The 21595-nt window shown below is 43.4% G+C and overlaps 1 protein-coding gene across 1 annotated transcript in view; it reads right to left on the bottom strand.

The window, feature by feature from the left end:
* Window positions 1-17720: 17720 nt before the first annotated feature.
* The window catches only part of PRPH2 (peripherin 2), a 54164-nt gene continuing 50289 nt past the window's right edge, over window positions 17721-21595 (bottom strand). Inside the window, exon 3 of the mRNA XM_082250028.1 lies at window positions 17721-18471. Within this exon, the coding sequence (XP_082106154.1) occupies window positions 18247-18471 (225 nt within the window). The 3' untranslated portion in view covers window positions 17721-18246. The remainder of the gene's footprint in view (window positions 18472-21595) is intronic.

Raw genomic sequence — 21595 nt, 5'->3', positions numbered from 1 at the left:
AATATTTCATTTGCAGTGTCACCTGCTGTTGAAATCTAGTATTTGGCTGCCCTTGTCTTTTGTCAGCATATGATTGTCACGGTCACTGATTTTAAACAATACAAGTTCAAATATGTAGTGCAAGTCACCCTTCTGGATTAAATAGGGCTCCTCTACTTTGGTTTTCAGCATGGACTTTCTTTAGTCGCACAGGCCTCTGCAGATGATAGTGAGAATATAATTCACCAAGGAATTATTCAAATTTCTGTAGCCACCATAGACTATTGGAAGAAGGGCTGAAATAAATGTAATGGAGGACATCCTAGGTCTAGATTTCTCCTCACTTCCTGTTGTTTCCCTTCGTTTGTAAGTAGGAGTCGTTTGTAACCCGGGGACCGCCTGTAACACCCCAAATAATTTATATGAAGGGAATATCAGTTAAAGTGTCTCTAATAGTTCTGACTGCTTATTTTTACGAGAATGTTAAGGGGTTAATACTTTTTCTTTTAATGTGAGTATGTTTATATATGCAAAGATTGTGTAACTCCGACTGCTACAGGGCAGCCGTTCTGTGCAGAATCATCGCATATATACGTAATTCTGCACTTTTAGGTAGGGCGCGCTCCACTTCTGCTGTGATTAGTCATAGCAGAAGCTGATCAGCGGGTGCCGGCCAATGGATGTCCCCCGTCTCCTGCTGATCATCAAGGAGAGAAGCTGAACGGAGCTCTGCCCATGTAAACAAAGCAGAGCTCCATTCTAGACAGTGAGGATGTGATGGATTTCCCAAAATCCATCACATCCCTTAGTAAAAGCAGCACACACAGTACACAAAAACACTGGTTAGGAGCACATTTAACCCTTTGATCTCCCTAGATGTTTAACCCCTTCCCAGCCAGTGTCAGTACAGTGACAGTGCATATTTTTTAGCACTGATCACTGTATTAGTATCACTGGTTCCTGCAAAAGTGCCAGATTGTCCGCTGCGATATCAAAGTCCCACTAGAAGTCGCTGATCACTGCCATTACTAGTATAAAAATAAAAATTCCAGTATATATCCCATAGTTTGTAGACGCTATAACTTTTGCGCAAACCTATTAATATACGCTTATTGGGATTTTTTTCACCCAAAACATGTAGCCGAATATTTATTGGCTTAAATGTATAAAGACATTTTGATTTTTTTTTTTCATTTTTTTAATTGGATGTTTTATAGCAGAAAGTAGAAAATATTAGGGGTTTTTTTTTTGTTTCAAAATTGACTATCGTCTTTATTTATAGCGCAAAAAATAAAAACCCAGTGGTGATCAAATACCACCAAAAGAAAGCTTGATTTGTGAGATAAAAATTACATGAATTCTATTTGGGTACAGTGTTAAGTGACAGCGCAATTGTCAATTTAAGTAATTTTGTGCCACATTATAAAAAATGGCCTGGTCATGAAGGGGGGTAAATCTTCGGGAGGTCAAGTGGTTAAAGATCATTTGGGGTAGAAACAAAGGCTTGCACAAAAACGGCTTACCCATTCCACTGCAGCGCTCATGTGGAGGATTTCCATCTTATCCATGCAGATATTCGACCTTACTTGCTGAAGCACAAGAATCAGTGTCTTACTTTAGTTGACATTGTTCTGCAGGCTGAAAATTCGGTCTGACGTGTTTCCTTAGCAAATTCTGTTCTTGACGTTGTTTGGAGAGGTCTGTGGTTAACTAGAGAAAAAAAAAACACTTCTGCTCCTCCCTGTTTTGGCTGAATCCAGTACCTATATGGAGCTATATAGATAATAGAACTAAATAGGTTGTTTCTTTAGCCTTCAAAAAAGGGGCCTTTTTGTCCACTGATATCCAGTATAATCGCCTACCTTCAGCAAATCTAAGTATTGTCCTTCTTAACTGCTGAAAGGGGTCCTATTACCAACACCAAATTTGTAATTGTAGCTAATATTGGGTACCATAACTTGTCTACTCTTGCCCTAGCTTTATATATTTTAAGGTGATTTCTACAGACCCCAGAGCTCTGAATGGTACACAGTACCAGTGACTTTGTACTTCATTTAGAGTTTAGGCAAATCTACATCTTAAAATGCAGTGGGAAAAATTTGGCTTGTGGTCTATGGGGGGTAGTAGTCAATAATTGTGTGTCATGCCTGCCTGTGTAACATACATACACACAGATACTGATGTATGCGCAGGCACCTTCTGGCCACATCTATCACTTAGGCCTCTTTCACACAGGCTTTCCAAATCGGGTCCGCCTGTCAGTTTTTCAGGCATACCTGATCGGATGCTCCATGTACCTCTATGGAGCAGCAGATGTCAGAGGAGACATGTCCGATGACACCCGCTGCTATCCGATTCGATCCTTTCCGTGAAATCCAGACGGATGGAAACCCTATTTTCTATCCGTCTGGAGGATCGGATGAAAATGGACAGGAGGTCCGTTTTCATCCGATCTCCCATAGAGGAGAGCTGGGATTTGACAGGTCTGTCTCTGCAAAATAAGCGAAGATGGAGCTGCCATCCACCTGCTCAGCGGGGATCGACGAATCCATCCCCGCTGAGCAAAATGGAGTCTGCCGGGTGGAAAGTCCCGTGTGAAAGGACCCTAATTGTTTATTTACATTAGTGCCAGCTCCAGTTTTTTTTTTTTTTTATGGATTGATGACAGATTTTTTGCTTTCTGACAAATCTTATCTAGAAGATTAGCGTAAGTAGTACAGGCAGTCCCCGGGTTACAAACAAAGGTTTTGTAGGTTTGTTTTTAAAGTTTTACTAAACCCACAACAGTAAAATCAGTCTGTATATGCTGTAAGGCATGCTTGTTTTACTCACTGTGAAACCTAAGGTGTTAATCCTCCGCATTGTGTAAAAAGGCAGTTTGATCCGGCCTTCTCTGATCTTCCCCTTCTCCCACTGTCCCCAATTTATCTGCTTATAGTACAGAGCCTTGCAGGCACTCTGTACATGCTCAGTTTGGTGTGTATAGCTAGAGAGTTTTCTTCTTGGGAGGGTGCATGTGATCAGCACAAATCCAATCAGCACTGTCTAGACAGCCTGCAGCCTCATAGGACAATCGGGGGAGAATGAAAACTCCTCCTACAAGCTTTAACCAGACTGATGGCAGTCACAAGATTGCCATATACTGCTGGTGAGAAAAGGTATTTAGTTAATATTTTCGAATATAATAACATTTCCATGTTCTTGGGAGATCAGATATAGTGAATGCAGGCTCCTGGGTTTAGTAACACTTTAAGTTGAATTTGTATGCAAGTTGTGTAGTGTAACTCCAGCCAAAAAAATATATATATAGGTTTTTTTTTTTTAGATAGCATAGGGAAGAGTTAACACCCCTGTAACATTTGTTTTGCTCTCTGTGCCCCTGTTCAGAAGATTTTACCTCACTTTCTGTCCCTATGACAATTGGATTTTTGGGTTGTCGTTGAAACAAGGATTGGTGATAAACCTTCAGTAGAGACACCTTTTTCCCATGAGAACTCTCACAGGAGCGAATTTTCCTTCCTAGGGGTAGATTTCCCCTCACTTCCTATTTCTCCCTCCTTTCGTAAGTACAAGTCATTCGTAACTCGGAACTACAGCCAAGTTTGTGGACAGTTGACCATCACAACTAAATTAGCTTTTTAGAAATCCTTTTCCAAAACCATGGGCATTAAAATGACGTTGCTGCCCTCTCCCCTCCTACCCTTGGAATATTAACAGTCTTCACTCTTTTGGGGTGGATTTAAACAATATTTTGGATTATAAATATGGGAATTTGTGCCCATTCAGCCCAAAGAGCATTTGTGGGATCAGAAACTGAAGTTAGACAAGTAGACCTGGTTAAGCGATCAGTTTATTCCAAAGGTGTTCCGTAGGGTTGAGGTCAGGCTGCAGTGAAGGCCACTTGAGATCTTCCAAGATCCTCCACACCGATCTCATCAGATCTTTATGGATCTGGCTTTGTGCACAGGAGCAGTCATACTGGAATATGGGGATGCACCGATACCAGTTTTTGGAAGACTGAGTACGAGTACCGATACTTTTTTTTCAAGTACTCGCCGATACCGATTACTGATACCTGTTTTAGAGTCCTTCTCTCCAAAAGACCGCATTCACACATGTGCAGTCCGGTTATTTCTGCCCCCTCCGGTGTGACTTTGTTCAGTGGTTCATGTGTGGTTCAAGTGGGAATTGTCAAAGTGTATGACAATAGAAATCACACCTAAAACGCATTTTAAAATGGTACCAAACTCGTTTTAAAAATGCCCTGCGCCCAGCCCAGCTCTATTGAAAAGGCTGCAGGTTCACATTTCATGCCAATCGGATGGGTTTCAAAACGCATTTAATTTGCATATACGTGAACTGGGTTAAAAAGGCGGCGGTTACAGTCTATGGACTTGAAGGTATCGGTTTTAGTATCGAAGCATTTGTACAAGTACTGCTGTAATTGTTTAGTATCAGTGCAACGCTACTGGAATAGAAATGGGGGTTCCCCAAACTGTTACCATGGATTGTGAGCACACAGTTGTCTAAAATGTCTTTGTATGTTTGTAACAATACCTATTCGCTGTAAACATCTGAGCTCCGTTTTGGGGGGGGATAGCTGCATAACGTTTGACCATATAGTGGTGTGATGGCCAGCTGTCCAAAATGTTTTGGCCCTATAATACTTGTATAATGAAGTTCCGGGATCCTTGTGACCATGGGGTCATGGTTCATGAGACATTTTTGCTTTTTTTAGACAGGTAATGGCTGTAACTTTTATAATCTCGTCCCCACACCCCACCTGTGGTTTGAAATGAGGCTTTCATTAGAACGCACATCACCGAACTACCATATAGTTTACCTTTAAAACTCGTGTTTGTAGAGGTTTTGACCAGGGTAGCACACAGTACACCAATTCACTTTCTGTAGGGGCTTTTATGAGAATTAAGTATAAAAGTGTATGGGTGTTTGGTATCAATAATTTTCCCTGCTGAAAATGAATGATAAAAATCGAAATCCCCAATAGTTAAATACAAACAAAAAAAAAGGAGAAACTTATATTGCACACCAAAATAAACTCTGGATATACCACCCTGGATATACCACCATCAACACTGGTGGAATTTGACACACATGTTGGATTGCTAAATGGACAGTGTTTATATTTTGGTGTGCAATATAAGGCCCCTTTCACACAATTAGACCAATCAGGTCCACCTTTTTCAGGCGGACATTATCGGGATACCAATTCTCCTCTATGGAGAGGCGGATGTCAGCGGACATGTTTCTGCTGACCCCCGCATGGCATCCGAAACAGACGGAAGGCAATACATTCGCCTTCCGTCCAGCTGGTCGGATCGGCTGTTTGTCTTCATCCGATCTCCCCATAGAGGAGAGCGAGACTCTGACAGGTCGGTCTCAGCACAGTGAGCGTAGACGGACCTGTCATTCGCCTGCTCAGCAGGGATCAACAGAGCTAGCAGAGTCTGCCGAGCAGATCCGCCCCATGTGAAAGGGGCCTTAGCTTCGTATTTTTTATTTTTGGTATTTAAATATTGGTAATTCAGATTTTTATTATACATTTGCACTGGAGATAATTATTGATACCAGCACCCATGCACTTTTATACTTAGTTTTCCCACTTGTTTTTATAACACTGGTACATTTATGGTTTTGCAGCTGGGTATCCCTACTGATGTAGATCAATCTTTGGCGCGGTGACTTAAGTAACAGATAACTTTTATAAGAATTTTTTATTTGCTTCACAACCTTCCACCTAAATTTGGCACATTGATGATGTAGCTCTGAATGTTTTAGATAATTTGTAGTCATTCGATTGTTTGACTTGTAGACAGAGGTTCTCGTTTACTTACATTTGTTTAGCTGCGATTTCTTGCACATGTGGTGGCAGCCACTCCGTGGCTTAAAAAGAACCTGTCAATTTATTTGAAAAGAGGGAACTCTTTAAGGTGCTAAAGGGACAATGCCTCAAAGAGTATATTGTAATATACCTTATGTGTTACTGCGGCCTAATAAATCTGTGGCTGTATTCTTTAGTGGTTCCAGGCCCTTAGACAAGAGATGCATGTTTTGGGAAGGTGATAGTAAACCGATACAGTGCTCCTTGTATCTCTGAGACTGTGTAGCAATTTTCTGAAAAGGTTCCCAGCTCCACCCCCCTGACATTCATTGCAAAGGGACTTTAGCAAGAATATGAAGACCTTGAGGTGGTCAGAGTAAATCTTGGGAAATTTTGGTAGGAAGATCTTATAACTAAATTCCCTATGAGATATGGGAAAGCCACTAAGTGATTCAGACCCTCTTTCCCCAGACACCACCCAGAAGTGAAATATTAGTTCTAGGTGGGCTGACCTTTTTCCCTAATATGTCGTATCATATAGGCCTCCCCTTTTTATTTTTTTTCCATCTCTCGTTTTTTTTCTTCAGTCCATGCAATATTCGAGACGCTCCTTTCTTGAAGCATGTATTGATGTTTCATGTAGAAATTTTCATGTAAAAATATGTATGAATGGAATTCAGCCTGAAAGACTTTTAATTCTTTAATATACGTTTAAATCCTTGTAATATTTGAATGTAATATATGTATAAAAAAAACAAAGCTACACAACTTATCCAGAATAAACGCATTGGTTGTCCTTGTTTTTGGTTGTCCTCTTCTTGACCTGGCATCTGTTGAGCTTGAGACGCTGTTGACTAGCTCAGCGCTAAGGTAGCCCAGATATGTCAGTGATAAGCTGTGGATTACCTGAATACCGGTGCCAATGGCAGGTACAAGGACAGAATGGAAAGGTGATTAGGCTATTAGCACTGGGGCAATCCTGCTAACGCTTGCTCATCAGTTTCACTGATTAAAGAGTGGGCACTTTCATTGGGATGGCTATAGATTGCTGTGGGGATGATTGTTCTAAGGATACCAGCTTCCCTTTGTCTTATATGTAACGTGTGTGCTTAGAGGTTGGTCAAAGGAAGCTATGTGCCTCTGAAATTGTCATTTATCTTAGTTATACCTTGTAATTCCACCATTCTCAGAGGCTCCAGTTGTGTCTGCCCCATCATGGCACTATATGTCTGCTAAAGCATGCTATAAGCAAGGCATTTTGTAAAGTAGAGTAGGGACTGGCCTTTAAAGGGATTCATTTGCCGCAGTTGGCCAGCTTGAACATGTATTGCAAGATACGCAAACCAAAAAATCCCTGTTTTTTATGCAAAAAAATGCTGGAAATATGTAAAGGGGGGTGTAAAGCAGTATGCAAAGAGTTAACTTAGAATTGTTTTTCTGTTCAGCCTGCAAAATAAATGGAAAAAAAATGTATGTGTATGGCCAGCTTAAGTCTGTCCTAATAGAAAGACTAAAGGCCCGTACACACGTAGCGATTGTCGGCCGTAAATATTCGGCCGCCGAACGATCGGCCGATTGTCGGCTTGTTAGTATGATGCTTCCGACAACCGACAGCAAATTTTCGGCCGAACAGAATCTGGCGTGCAGACTTTAAAATTTTTGTTGGCCATCACCAGAACGGCCGATTGTTCGCCAGTCAGTACAGAAGACTGGGCATGCTCAGAAAAGAAAAAAACACACGGAAAGTTAACCATCACATGACATCACTTCTGCAGTCGGCTGTTGTTGGCCGACAAAATTCATGTGCAGTCTTTAGCACTTTTCAGCCAACAGGACAGCACCGGACAAAAGACGGCCGATCGTTCGACCGACAATAGCTACGTGTGTACGGGGCTTAAGGCAGGCCAGGTTGCAGGAAAGAAAATTACTCAATCCTGTTGAAGGGAGATTCAAGCGATTTTCTTTCCTGCAACCCGTGGTGCAGGAAGGAAAATGACATCTATGGCCTGCCTTAGTCTTTCTATTGGGACTGACTTAAGATGGCCTCCTGTGGAGCTATTGTGTTCTGGCGCGGGGAGCCTTCCCTGTCGGGAAAACTGTGATTATTGCTAGCAGCTATAGCCACTGGCAATATTCACATGTAAAAATACAACATGGTGCTTGTACCCAAGTTGATTGATTGACTTGGGTACATTCAGCCTGCCCCTACATGGTTTGAATTTCAATCGGTCCCTGCTGAACTGGCCGAGATTCAAACCATCTATTGTTGGCTTTAGGATAGGCTGAGCTTATTCTCATTAACAACAATATGCAGCAGACCAGCTTCTAAACCTGTACCACGTTGTTAGGACACACTGGGAATTAATTAATGCTGTTGCGCCACTTATCTGGCATTAATCCCTCTTCTTAATGTATTGTGCCAAATTCATCAAGCATTTGTGATACTTTTGGTTATGACAGCAACTCATGCACCAAATTCAGGTAATTCTAGAATGTGCCAAATTCAAAACAAAATACAGACAGTTTGTATCTTATGAAAGTGGAGCTTATTAAGACCCATTCTTTTTTGGCGTACAGAGAGAGAAATTGGCACAGACAGATTTTGCAAAAGTTTCTCATGCATTCTGATAGTGGCACAGCATGCGCCAAATTCAAGTACAAGTTCTAGACAAGTACAAGTTCTAGACAAGTATGAATTTGGCGCATGCTGAAAACTTTTAATATGCATGAGACACTTTTGCAAAATCTGCTCAATTCTTTATGAACTTCAGGAACAGTGTTCAAATCTAGCTTACAGCTGATAATGAGATCTGCCAGCACAGACAGGGTTCCATATGGCAAACACAACTCCTCAGCTTCCTCCTACACAAAGAGAACTTGGTAGGTTTTTTTTCGTGCTGGAGTTCAGAAATTTTTTTTTATTTAATTATCCTATGTGAATGAGAACATGTTACAAGTAAAAAGTAGGTGCTATCCAAGTTTGGCTGCAACTGTGGAAGTGCACATTTAGGCTCCATTTACCTCCTGTCCTGCCAGTCCCACCCCCAATCCTTGCTCTGTAGGAGTTCTACAAGCTTGCTGAAGAGTCACCATCTAACACTTTATGTGAGTGTTGGACACCTGGTCTCCCCGCTGAGTGATGTGGTTTCTTCCGCCATATCCGTGTCATAGCTGTGTCCTGTAATGATGTAGGGGTTGGTGGACTAATCCACAGAGTGCAGAGGGGCACCTGACACTCCCAGAAGTGAAAGAAAGTTCTTCAATAAACTTTAGTGCTTCGAGAGAGTGAAGGTTAGCTGCACAGGCAGTGGGACAGGTTAAGTATTATTATTATTATTATTATTATTTTTTTATTTATTTTTTTTTTTTTTTTACAGGCTGGGCAAATGTTACAATTTTTTTTTTTGTTCATTGACGGACACAGTTCCTGATATTCTTAACCATTGGGTTATACTGCCCCCTACAGGAGTAGGACACTAGGCAGAAAAAAGTCTGGCTACTCCCATGGGCAGTCCCAGGGGGTATGCTCCCTCTCTCTGCTATAGGCACTCTTTTTTTCTGTCTAGTCAGGGGTGAGGACCTAGCCCCTGCTGGGATCTTTGGTCCTAGCAAATTTTTTCCTTTTTAGATAGAAAATATTTTTCCTAGATTTTTCCTGAGAGATCTACAATCAACTGCCGGACTGGGCGATGGGCTGGATAATCTAAATCCAGTGGTCACCCCAGTCTGGCCAGCGAGCGGGCACAGACCTCAGCTCGCGCTAAGTCGGCCGCAACATAGCCCCACTGGACGAGCTGGCCTGTGAGTTAAACACCTTGTGAGGTCGCATACAACCCCCCATTGCGATGGAGAGGGGTTCTGTCTGGAGCGGTTCCTGGTATGGTGAGTAGCTGTCCCCCTCTCCCCCTGGAGGGTTTTGGCCCTCCTTTGCCGAATTGGCGGACCAGCTGGTACAGGGGCTGCAGTTTATCTTTGATGCCTCTTTGGATGAGGCTCCCCTAGTGGCTCGGCTCTCTGTTTTGGCAGTGGTCCTTTGGTGTGTCTTTTGGCTCAAGTGCTGGTCTGCGGACCCGATTTCTAAAAAGGCCTTGACTGATCTTCCTTTTTAAGGAGATCGCCTGTTTGGAGTTACCTTGGATGATATCATTAAAGGTCTCACACGGGGATAAGAGTACTTTTCTTCCGCAGGCTACTAAGGGCAAGGAACCTAGTCATAGACGTGGGCCTTCCTTCTCGGCTCGTAAGAAGTTTTTTCGTCCCTCAGGGTCGACTGACAAGGGCTCCAAGCCCTTCTGGGCCTCCTCTGGAGGATTCTAAACGAACCTGGTCTGGCAAGCCAAGAGCCCTGGTGCAAGACAAGTGGGTCCACAAAGTCATTCGGTCCAGCTACAAGATCGAGTTTCGCTGTTGTCCCCCGGCAAAATTCTTTCCTGCGCCTGTCCCTGGAATGCTTGCAGGGCCTGTTTGGGGTGGTACAAGACCTGTTACTTCACAGGGTGATTGTTCCGGTTCCGACTCCGGAACCTTTTTTAGAGGTTTTACTCAAACCTGTTCACAGTCCCTGATATGGTGGCTTCGTTCTTCGGTGCTTCAGCTGGGCAAATCCTTCCTCCCCTTGTATTGGACAGTGGTCACCACGGATGCCAGCTTGTCTGGCTGGGGAGACCACCTCGGCAAGCATTCTGCTCAGGGAATCTGGACGCTGGAAGAGTCCAGACTACCGATCAATGTTTTGGAACTCCGAGAGATCAGACTGTGCCTGGACCATTGGACGGATAGTCTTCAGGGGCTGTCCAGTGCGCATTCATTCGGACAACGCCACAGCCGTGACTTATGTCAATCACCAAGGGGGCACAAGAAGTGTCCTGGTGGCTCTAGAGGTAGTCGGCATTCTAAGGTGGGCAGAACAGTTTGCTCCAGCCCTCTCCACCGTACACTTTCCCGGGGTGGAAAGTTGGCAGGCGGATTACCTCAGTCGGCAGGTGTTGGACCAAGAGGAGAGTGGTACCTTCATCTGGAGGTGTTTCCTCAACTGTGTCTCCAGTGGGGTACTCCCGAGGTGGATCTGTTGGTGTCTCGGCTCAACGGAAAGGTGCAGAGGTTTGTGGCTTGGTCAAGGGATCCTCTGACGGATGTCACTGATGCGCTGGCGGCCCCGTCGGGTCAGTATCATTTGATGTACGTCTTTCCTCCTCTCAAGCCTTCTCTGCAGGATCGAGGCAGAAGTGATTACGGTCATCTTAGTGGCTCCGGACTGGCCTTCCCGAGCTTGGTACGCTATTCTGGTGCAGCTGGTCGCCGACGTCCCTTGGAAGCTTCCTCTCGGGGAGGATCTGCTCTCCCAAGGACTGATCTTCCATCCTGCTTTACAGTCGCTGGCTTTGACGGCTTGGCTGTTGAACGCCAGGTGATGAAGCATAGGGGTTTATCTGAGTCGGTGATTCCTACCCTGTTGAAAGCTAGGAAATGTACTTCTAGGAAAATCTACCATCGTACGTGGAATACGTACATTGCGTGGTGTGAGTCTCTTGGGATTCATCCTCACTCCTCGGTGGCTCGGATCGTTACCTTCCTTCAACGGAGGTTGAACAGAAATTGGCCTTGAGTACCATCAAAGGCCAGGTGTCGGCTTTGACCCTTGGCCACACACTCCCTGGCGTGTACCTTTCTTCAGGGTATCCGACAGTGGTTCCTCCGGTGCGGGCTCCGTTGTCGCCTTGGAATCTCAATTTGGTGCTTTCGGTTCTCCAGAAGCCTTCCTTTGAGAATCTCCGGGAGATTCCCCTGCTTATGCTGTCCCAGAAGGTGGCCTTTTTGGTGACTATCACCCCTGCGGGCAGGGTGTCGAAACTAGCGGCATTATCCTGCCGTTCACCTTACCTGGTGATCCACAGGGATAAGGTGGTTCTTCCCCCTGTCCGTCGCTCCTTCCAAAAGTTGTCTGTTTTTCATTTGTATGAAGACATTGTATTGCCTTCCCTGTGTCCCAGGCCTAAACATCCAAAGGAAATTGCCTTGCATACCTTGGATGTGGTCCAGGCAATTAGGGTGTACCTGGCAGCTACGGAGTCTTTCAGGAAGTCACTCTATTTGTGCTCACGGATGGACCTCTTAGAGGGTTGTCTGCTTCCTCTGCGACCATTTCCACATGGAGATGGTGATTCAGGCCTATTCTATCGGGAGTCAGGTTCCTCCTTTCCCTGTCAAGGGATACTCTACTAAGGGCGCTTAGTGCCTGATCCTCTTTGAGGGTGTATTGTTTTTTCAGGTGGGCTCCAGTTAGTTTGGTTGAGCTCCTGTTTACCTGGTTGGCTATAGTTTATGCTTGGGAATTTATTTTTTGTTATTCCAACCCCTTATGTTTTACACTGCTTTGGGACGTCCTAATGGTTATTAATACCAGGAGCTGTGTCTGTCAATGAACGAAAGAGAAAATGAGTAAAATCCATTTCTCTGATGTTCACTGACGAACACAGCACCAACCCCTCTGTGGAATTGTAATTCTCCTGACACTGCTTGTAACTAAACTAAGTGGCTATTATAGAGAGAGGGAGAATACCCCCTTGGACTGCCCATGGGCGTAGCTAGACTTTTGTTTCTGCCTCGTGTCCTACTCCTGTAGGGAACAGTATAACCCAATGGTTAAGAATATCAGGAACTGTGTCCGTCAATGAACATCAAAGAAATGGATTTTTTATTTTAGCGTCAGAGTTAATATTAAAAATGCACAGGATTGCCCATATTTTGGCTTTTACTTGGCTTTTACTTGGCTTGTATTTTTCAACTGCCTGACCCATACAGACTGGCTTCCAGCTCCTGAGTGATGGAGAAAAATAAAAGTTTGTTTATCTCTGTTACTTGATAGTCAGAAGCTGACCCCCTGCTTATTGCTGAAAAGAGCTTATATTAAATGAAACAAAGAAAAGGGGGTACATACGCAAATGCATTAAAGTGGTTGTAAACCTCAGACATGAAATATGAACAAAGAATATCCTAATTTAGTGTGTACTTGTCTTAATTAAATGCACAAAGGGTCATTTCTGGTTTCAGCTGTGTCACTTCTGACAAGTTTTCCTGACACCAAGAGAACAAAGGTGACCGGGGCGGGACCTCCAGCTGATTGACCGCCTCAGCTCTGTTGCTGTGTGAAGGGGGGGGGGGGGTTGTCTCTTTCCTCCAATTAGCTCTCAGAGCTCTCCTCCCAGAGCTCTTCACAGTGTAACTTCAGCTCTCCGCCCCCCTTTTTTTCTGACCGCTCAAGCAAGTTGTAAAAATTCGGGGCTTTGAACAGATGTAGAGAAGAGAAGTTCCTCTAGATAAACAGGTACAACTTATGTAGGATGATTTGTTTGATCTCTGTGTATCACCTGAGGATAGCTCCCTCACTGGGGATTTTGTTTTTATTTATTTTTTTTCGATCCTTTGGCCAGGTCACTGTATTCTGACAGTGGGACCCATTGCTGTTAGAATACACTGATCAGCAGCTGCATCCCCTGATCTTTAAGTGTTCCGACTTGTCTGTATGACGGAAATCAACTCAAAGATCAACTTCTGTGGAATAGGGAGGGTTTGAAATTTGAAATTCAGCCAGTCCCTAAAGATTTCCATCTTTTTGTGGCCAGTTTAAGATTGCAGAATGAAGATATTTTAAAACTGAACAAATGGCTGAATTCAATCACTGATGTAATACATATATAAGAACTGTATTTCCTGACAAAGAAATTTGTATTGTCCATCCACTCCTGAAATTTTTACACCTTTGGCGGGGCAGGAGACCTGAATTTTCCCTGTCGCAGTTCTGTAACATTTGCAGGTCATGTCCTTCCCCCCCCCAACCTGTGATTTGTTAGTGAAGGAGAAGATGCAGACTGATGAGCTCGTCTCTCTGTCACTTTGCTCTCTCCTCTTTTTAACATGTTCTTTGTTAACACGTGAGCACTGCAGCACATTTTTGGCTCATTGTGCTGCTTTTCCCGCTCTGATGTTCATGGGGTTTCAAGTGGCTGACGCCAAGTCACTCAAGCCACGTACACACGTACCGATTGTCGGCCGTAAATATTCGGCCGACGACCAATTGGCCGATTGTAGGCTTGTTAGTATGATGCTTCCGACAGCCGACAGCGCATTTTCGGACGAACAGAATCTGTCGTGCAGGCATTAAAACTTTTGTTGGCCAACACCAGAACGGCCGATTGTTCGCCAGTCAGTACAGATTTCGGCCAACAGACAGCAGATTTGCAAGACTGGGCATGCTCAGAAAAGAAAAAAGACAGGGAAAGTTAACCATCACATGACATCACTTCTGCAGTTGGCTGTTGTTGGCCGACAAAACTTGTGTGCAGTTTTCAACAGACACGACAGCCCTGGACAAAAGACGGCCGATCGTTCGGTACGTGTGTACGGGGCTTAAGACTGCTTCTATGTAAAAAAAAAATGTGATGATGTAAGAACAAATTTAGAGCTGCCCAAAAAAAGCACCATGGTGGCTTCTGTTGCCAACTTTCCCCTCTGAAAATACTTGTTACCTGGCTATCATGCTGTGACTTTTGCAATTTGCATGCTTTGTTCTATGTCCGTGTCCCAAAGTGAGGATGCCAGAGATAGCCAGGCACCTGGTGTTCCTCCGCAAATTTAGCCTGCATATTAGTCGTGAGACAGGTTTCCTTAAATTCCCATGCAACATAAAATATTCCGGGCACTTTTGGTTCAAACACAATTAAGGCCTAAGGCTGGATAGACACTATACAAATTTTGTTGTTTGATTAGATTTACCTTCAACTATGTAGTGCAAGGGTCTGCCTGATTGCATACAAATTGAAAGTGTTTGGGTTTGACCTCCATAATATATGGTTTTTAGTAAATCTTAGGGCTCTTTCACACGGGCGTTCCGATCAGATCCACCTGTCAGTTTTTTAGGCGGATCTGATCGGATGCCCCATTCAGCCCTATGGAGCAGCGGATGTCAGCGGTGACATGTCCGCTGCCATCCGCATCCGATCCTGTCCGTGAAGTCCGGACGGATGGAAACCCTATTTTCCATCCGTCCTGGGGATCGGATCGGATGAGAGCGGACAGGCGGTACGCTCTCATCCAATTCCCCATAGAGAGCAGCGGGGCTCTGACACTTCCCTCTCCGCACACAGAGCGGAGACGGAGCTGTCATCCGCCGGCTCAGCTGGGATCAGCGGATCGATCCCCGCTGAGCAAAGCACGGTCCGTGTGAAAGGGGCCTTACGGAAAAAAATCTACAGAAAATTGTACAGTGTGTATCCAGTTTAAGTTTTTAGTAAAAAAAAAAAAAAAAAAAAACATTTTCAAATCCGCACATGGCACAGTAATTAATTACTATACTATACCTTGCACTAGATAGGTATTGGTAGATTTAAAGGTGATTTTACAATCTGATTGTAATGTGTGGTGAGCTTTGGTCATGGCGCTCACCTGATTAAAGAGCACCTGTGTCGTAAAAACAATCACAATGCTGTGAGGGGGGAGGGAAGAAAACCCAAGCTTGTTTTTTCCTGTATTAGTGTATTCTGGATTTATCATGCTAAGGCCAGCTCTAGTAATTTCTCCCTTATATTTGTCTGTCAGAACATGAGGTGGGGTTTAAGTGGCACTATTGGTCAAATCAAAAGTAAACTTATCTCTGTCAGACAACTAAAAACTGCTGCTGTAATGCTTCGGAGTTCCCCTGTAACATAGCTTCATCATTTGCTGATCCTGCCAGTACAGCTGTTCTTCCACTTCCTTTAACACGCCAACCTGTCCACCAGAAGCAGCAATTAGGGCAGGTTCACAACAGAATGCAGGGCTAGAAACACGCATGCTGTGCGCATTTGCCACACCGCGATCTGCTTTGGGTGTCAATAAGCTAATAATACCCCAAACGCAGTGCGTTTGCCCGCACAAGATCACATGGTACAAAAGTGCCCCATTGTTAGTGTCAGCGGAAGGAATAGTGTCCTATTGTTGGTTTCAGTGGAAGAATTATGCCCCCTTGTTTGTGTCAATGGGAGGAATTGTGCACCCTTGGTGTCAATAGAATCAATGGTGCCCCCTCATTAGTGACCATAGAAGCATTGGTGCCCCGTCAGTGGAAGGAATAGTGTCCTATTGTTGGTTTTATTGGAAGAATTATGCCCCCTTGGTGTCAATGGGAGGAATTGTGCCCCAATGTTGGTGTCAATGGGAGGAATTGTGCACCCTTGGTGTCAATAGAAGCAATGGTGCCTCCTCATTAGTGACAATAGAAGCATTGGTGCCCCGTCAGTGGAAGGAATAGCGTCCTATTGTTGGTTTTATTGGTGTCAATGGGAGGAATTGTGCCCCCTCGTTGGTGTCAAGGAAGCAACGGTGTCCCATCGTTTGTGTCAGTGGAAGGCATGGTGCACCATCGTTGGTGTCAATGGGAGCAATGGTGACCCATTGTTGGTGTCAGTGGAAGGCGTGGTGCCCAATCTTTGACGTCCATTGATTGAATGGTGCCCCAAGGGCACAGATAAAGGCAAGCAAAGGGCCACAGCTTGGTGAACACTGAGCTACATAAAGTAAGCAGTGCTGTGCTCCTAGAATAGAAGAGAGTCGGGCTGAATGCTTCTCCACTATTTTAGAGAGGCCTTGTATTTTTTATCAAATACAAGGCTTCCTCTAATTGGTCAATGTGGAAATTGTAATGTGATCCACCTGCCTCTCCACTTCGGCCATTGGAGGATGGAGGTTGTCCTTAGCTGCCCGGCCCCATCTGACCTCTTCCATCCCTACAGCATGAAACATTCAAGAGGTAAAACTACTTCCACCAGTTATTTTGTGGTCTGTAAGAGTTCATGGACCAGTAACTATCGGAAAATAGCTTTGTTGATGGAGACCAGTCATCAATAACTGTAAAACCACACAGGTCCTCCTTTTCATCTTGCATTGCTCAGTTCTGGGTATTTTTGTATTACATTGTGCACTTTTCTCTTTTCATTTCCCATGTTATCGTAGAGCCGATCGAGCGGCTGCCTTGAATTTAGTTTGTGACACAATGTAGGGGTTGGATAAGCACAAATACAGCACAGGTTACACTGAGTTGCATCCATTCTACGTATCACTGGTACATGTTTTATTTGTGTCACTATCATCCATAAAGCTTGCAGTGTAAAGTCAGGTGAACAAACAGAATTCTTTAGTAAAGTCATATTTACATTTACTCCAAAATTCAGGCAGTGATTTTCAGCCACAAAACGGGGTCAGTACACACAAACTTGTCCGACTATGTATAAAATGATGTTTGACACAGAAAGACCTACTTGTGATGCAAGAGCCAGAATAAAGTAAATATACAAACTGTATTTATTAATCAATTAGACCTCATTCACATGGGCGCTGAGGCCCGTAGACCATATATGGGCTGTGTTTTTATGTGGCTTAAGCCTCAAGGTGCTGTGTGCAAGCAAGCCCATTCATGTCTATGGGGATGTAGTGGGTGCATGGATACAGCCGCTTGTCCCAATTTTGCAGGCATGCTAATGTGCAACTCCATACGCAGACATTGTGCGTTCGGGGCTGCTCACCTGTACCTGCAGGCCTGTCAATTTGGCGTCCCCATAGACTTGGAGGGCCTGCCTTTCAAGCAGCATTAACACACGGCCTATTGAAGGACTACGGTCGTCCTCAGTGCCCAGGTAAATGGGGCCTTGCCAGATGACAAAATGGCAGCTGGAGAAACCAATTAGCTGTGTCTAATCCTATTATTTGTTCATCTGTGTTACCCATGGGCCTCTGTGCCTCAGCTTTTAGATTTTGTTACCCAATTACAGGCAGCAATAAAATTCTAATCGAGTGTATGCACAACCCGGGTTACAGGTGTAGCCTAAACCATTTTTTTTTTTCCAGATTTTTGGAAACTAAGTGACTCAAAATAATGTTCCCATTTCTAGAATAACCAGCTATAGCTCTGTGTTCTAACAAACAAGCCTTTATCTGATATAATGTTGTACAACATCCCAGGCCGTTATGCAGTCAGTGGTATTTTAGCGCTTAACAGACCTGTAATAATTAATGTAAATGCAACTCTATACAGAAAAACCTTCTTCTGTCTCCATCTGATATAAAGGAATTCCTTTTCAGCACATTTATGGTAGCAACTTGAAGGGGAGAAAAGCTAAATAATAATGCTAGTCCAGTCCCCTTCATTGAATGAATTCTTACAAAATGTTGGGAGGTTGGGCAATTTTTAATATCATTTTTTTGGCAGAGACCCTCTTTAATTTGGATATGTGCGATTTAGAATAAGAATTGATAGTGAATGCAGCAAATACCGCTGCCCAATGGAGGGGGATGTCTGGACATTTTAGCAGATGCGCACTTTTTTTTTTTTTTTTGCGCAGCAATAAAATTCACGTTGGTAAAGATGTCTTCTCAGTCCCTGCTGGTCCTGGAGTTCAGCTGACTGTGGCGACTGATGGACCCTTGTCTCCTCCATCACCTTCCGCGTTCTCTACTTGGTTCAGCTTACCCATACTTTTCAGGAACTCCCAGAATGATGAAAAAGTCTCTTTCACGCTCTTCTCTAGCACCCAACCTTCGCTCTCACATTCGGGGTCTTCAGGGTTGTCTATGGTTTCCAGACATGTGTGCAGATACCTCAGCCCAATCATGACGGCCATCTGTGGGATGTATTACAACTCCATTAAAACTGCATTGCATATTCCTGACTAGTTCTAATTTTTAAAAATATTCTACATAAGCCATGGCACTACAGCTCCAGGAACTTCTAGATGTGCCCCAAGGGAAAATTTTACATATGTTATAAGAGCAAGTTCAGACCCACTGTATTAAATAAAGTATATCTTCTTAAAGCTGAAGTTTAGCTAAAAACAAATTCTCTACAGCTTTAGTCACATCACTTATCTCTGGTGAAGGATGCCACACGATGTGCAGGCAGACAGATTCTGGAGAACTCTTCACTGAAGGATGCCTGTCCTCTTCCTGACTCTGAACTTCTGGCACTGCAGTATTTAACAGCTTCAGGTCTTCAGGCAGAACAGCAGTGCAGATGATCTGACAGGGACATCCCCCTCCTTCCTCCTCCAATCAGCAAAGTTCTTTTATTGATTTCACAGCTTGTGACACTATCTGTGAATGGGGGAGAGAATCCCATGTTACAGGCAGTGTAACCAATGAAAGAACTTTTCTCAGTGAAGGAAAAGGTAGGTAGGGATGTGTCCCCAGGGAACAATCTCTACTGTTCTGATTGAAGACCTGAATCTGTTAACTATTGCAGCGCTGATTGTTCAGAACCAGGAAGAGGACAGACACCCCTGCTGTGAGGATTTCTCCAGGATTCAGGTGCCTGGACAAGGTAGGACATACTTCATTACAGGTAAGTGATTTGACTAAAGCTGTAGGGATTTGTTTTCTCTTTTTAGCTGAAAGCTCTTCAATCCTTTTTTCATCTTTCCTTCTATTAAATCCTCTGCCCTTGTTGTTTTAACTTTAGATAGTAAAAAAAAAAAAAATGTTTCTGCCAGTAAATACCTTCTGTAGCTCACTTCCTCTTTTATTGTCTAGACATTAGCCTTGGCCAGTGATGGAGAACCTTGGTACCCCCGATGTTTTGGAACTACATTTCCCATTAAGCTCAACTACCTTGCAGAGTACATGAGCATCATGGGAAATGTAGTTCCAAAACATCTGGGGTGCCAAGGTTCGCCATCACTGGCCTAGGCTAATGACATCATGCACAGCTCTCTCTCTCTCTCTCTCACTCTGGTGAGAGTTTGCCAGCAAGGGAGGAGGGGTGAGTTATAGGAGAGACAATGAGAGCTGCAGAACTGAAGGGGTGGATGAAGGCTGAGATAACAGGAGATTGCAGGGATCCAAGAGTATTCATCCAGAGAGGAGAGATGTGCAGACAAGCAGTGGTGTGTGTCTGTGTGTATATATATATATATATATATATATATATATATATATATATATATATATATGTAAATCCAGGAAGTGAACAGTCCTATACAATCAAGGGGGAAAAACCTGCGCTAAATATTTACAAAAACAAATGGTAAATTGGTCCTAAATATTAGCAGCTAAACACTGGACCTATAGAAATCCAAGCAAAAATGTGTATCAAAATAGTGTAGCGCTAATAACAACTAAAACAATAAATGTATCACATTGGTCATGAGTGCAGTGATGAAAACAAGACCAAAAAACAGAAAGTCCATAGGGGTCATGAATCCCAAAAATGGATAGTAGATGAAAGGTTGTAATCCAAAAGATTGAGTCCCAAGGTATGGTGAGCAGGAGGAAGACACCCGTGGTAGGTAAATGAGAAATGGCTGCTTACCAGAGGAAGTGGGCCCCCAACTTAATGGACAGGCCACAAAGGCTATGGCAAAACCACTCAGAATATACTCTTGCCTCCACACATATAGGATTATGGACATGGATCAAATACTCTTGTAACCAATCTCGACATCCAAAGGTACAACACAATGCAGCAGTAAACCAGCAGTACAGCTCCGGTATTAAGTGTTAACCATATAGGAAGGAAGATAAAGGGAGACCATAGCGTAATCCAGCATTGACAATCAAAAGAGTTTATTTAAAGGTTCCACTTACATCAGTGTACACAAATGCAGGCAGACTGCTTTAAAATTGCGGCGTCCCGCGGAAGTATAGTGAGCCGGCGTTGAGAGGGGCGTGACGAATGTGGTGTCTGGTACCGCCCGACCGGTTTCGTCAGATTAGACGTTGTCTGGGGCGTGGTTACCGGGCACCACCATCACGCCTATAAATCCCCTAGTCATCCGACACTTCCGCTCTCTCGGCCAATCACTATTAACTGAGGGCGGAAGTGACGCAATAGCACCTCAACACTTGCGGGCGGAAGTGACAGAGTAACCAAAGCAGTTTATTAAACACAGGAAGTGTCGACTTAGAAATACCAAACAAGAGATATTATGCCAAAAAGCAATATTGGACATCTAGTATCCACATCTAATGAGCCCAGGAAACATCCTATAACGCACTATGATATAAAATAGGCAATGTTAGGATATATTTCATAAAATTAAGTGATTAATAAAGGGCTCCATCTAGTGGTCAAATAGACCATTACTAATAAATTATTGTTAGATAGCAATCATAAAGGACATAGTATAAGGTGCATATTGCAGCACTCCCTATTTAACATAATAAACCACACACGATAAATATATTAAATCCATAAGAGCTTGAAAAGGAGCTTGAAAAGGATTAATGAGAACAATGGATAGAGAGTATATATAAAACCAATAAAACAATTGTAGGATACATAGTATAAAATGCATGATGCTGTGCTCTCTAATAACATGATAAACCAGACACTATAAATATTATAAAAAATCCATATTAGTTAATCGAAATAAGAACATGGAATAAGAACCATAAATATATAAAACCATTGATCATAATATATTAGTAGGCAATCTAAAAAGTGCATAATCTTAAAAAGTACATATTCCCCTCGAAGTAAAATTAGCTGTTGATGAAACAATTGATGTCCCATTCAACATTAAGCCCGAAGGGAACATACGTTTTGAGAATATAGATCCAACGTGTTTCAGCACGAGATAGTTCAATCTTAACATTAGCTCCTCGCCAATTAGGAACATAGCGGTCAAATGCTACGAACGGAGTATTGCGAGGGTGGCACAAGTCAAAGTGTTTCGTTCCCGTGTTGGAAAATACGCAGATGAATTCCTCCAACCATTAGTGTCACAAATACCATCTTATCTTAAGGACACC

This window comes from Pelophylax lessonae, assembly GCF_965119305.1.
Source record: "Pelophylax lessonae genome assembly, chromosome: 3".
Classification (NCBI taxonomy): domain Eukaryota; kingdom Metazoa; phylum Chordata; class Amphibia; order Anura; family Ranidae; genus Pelophylax; species Pelophylax lessonae.
This window is presented reverse-complemented; position numbering and strand designations above follow the sequence as displayed.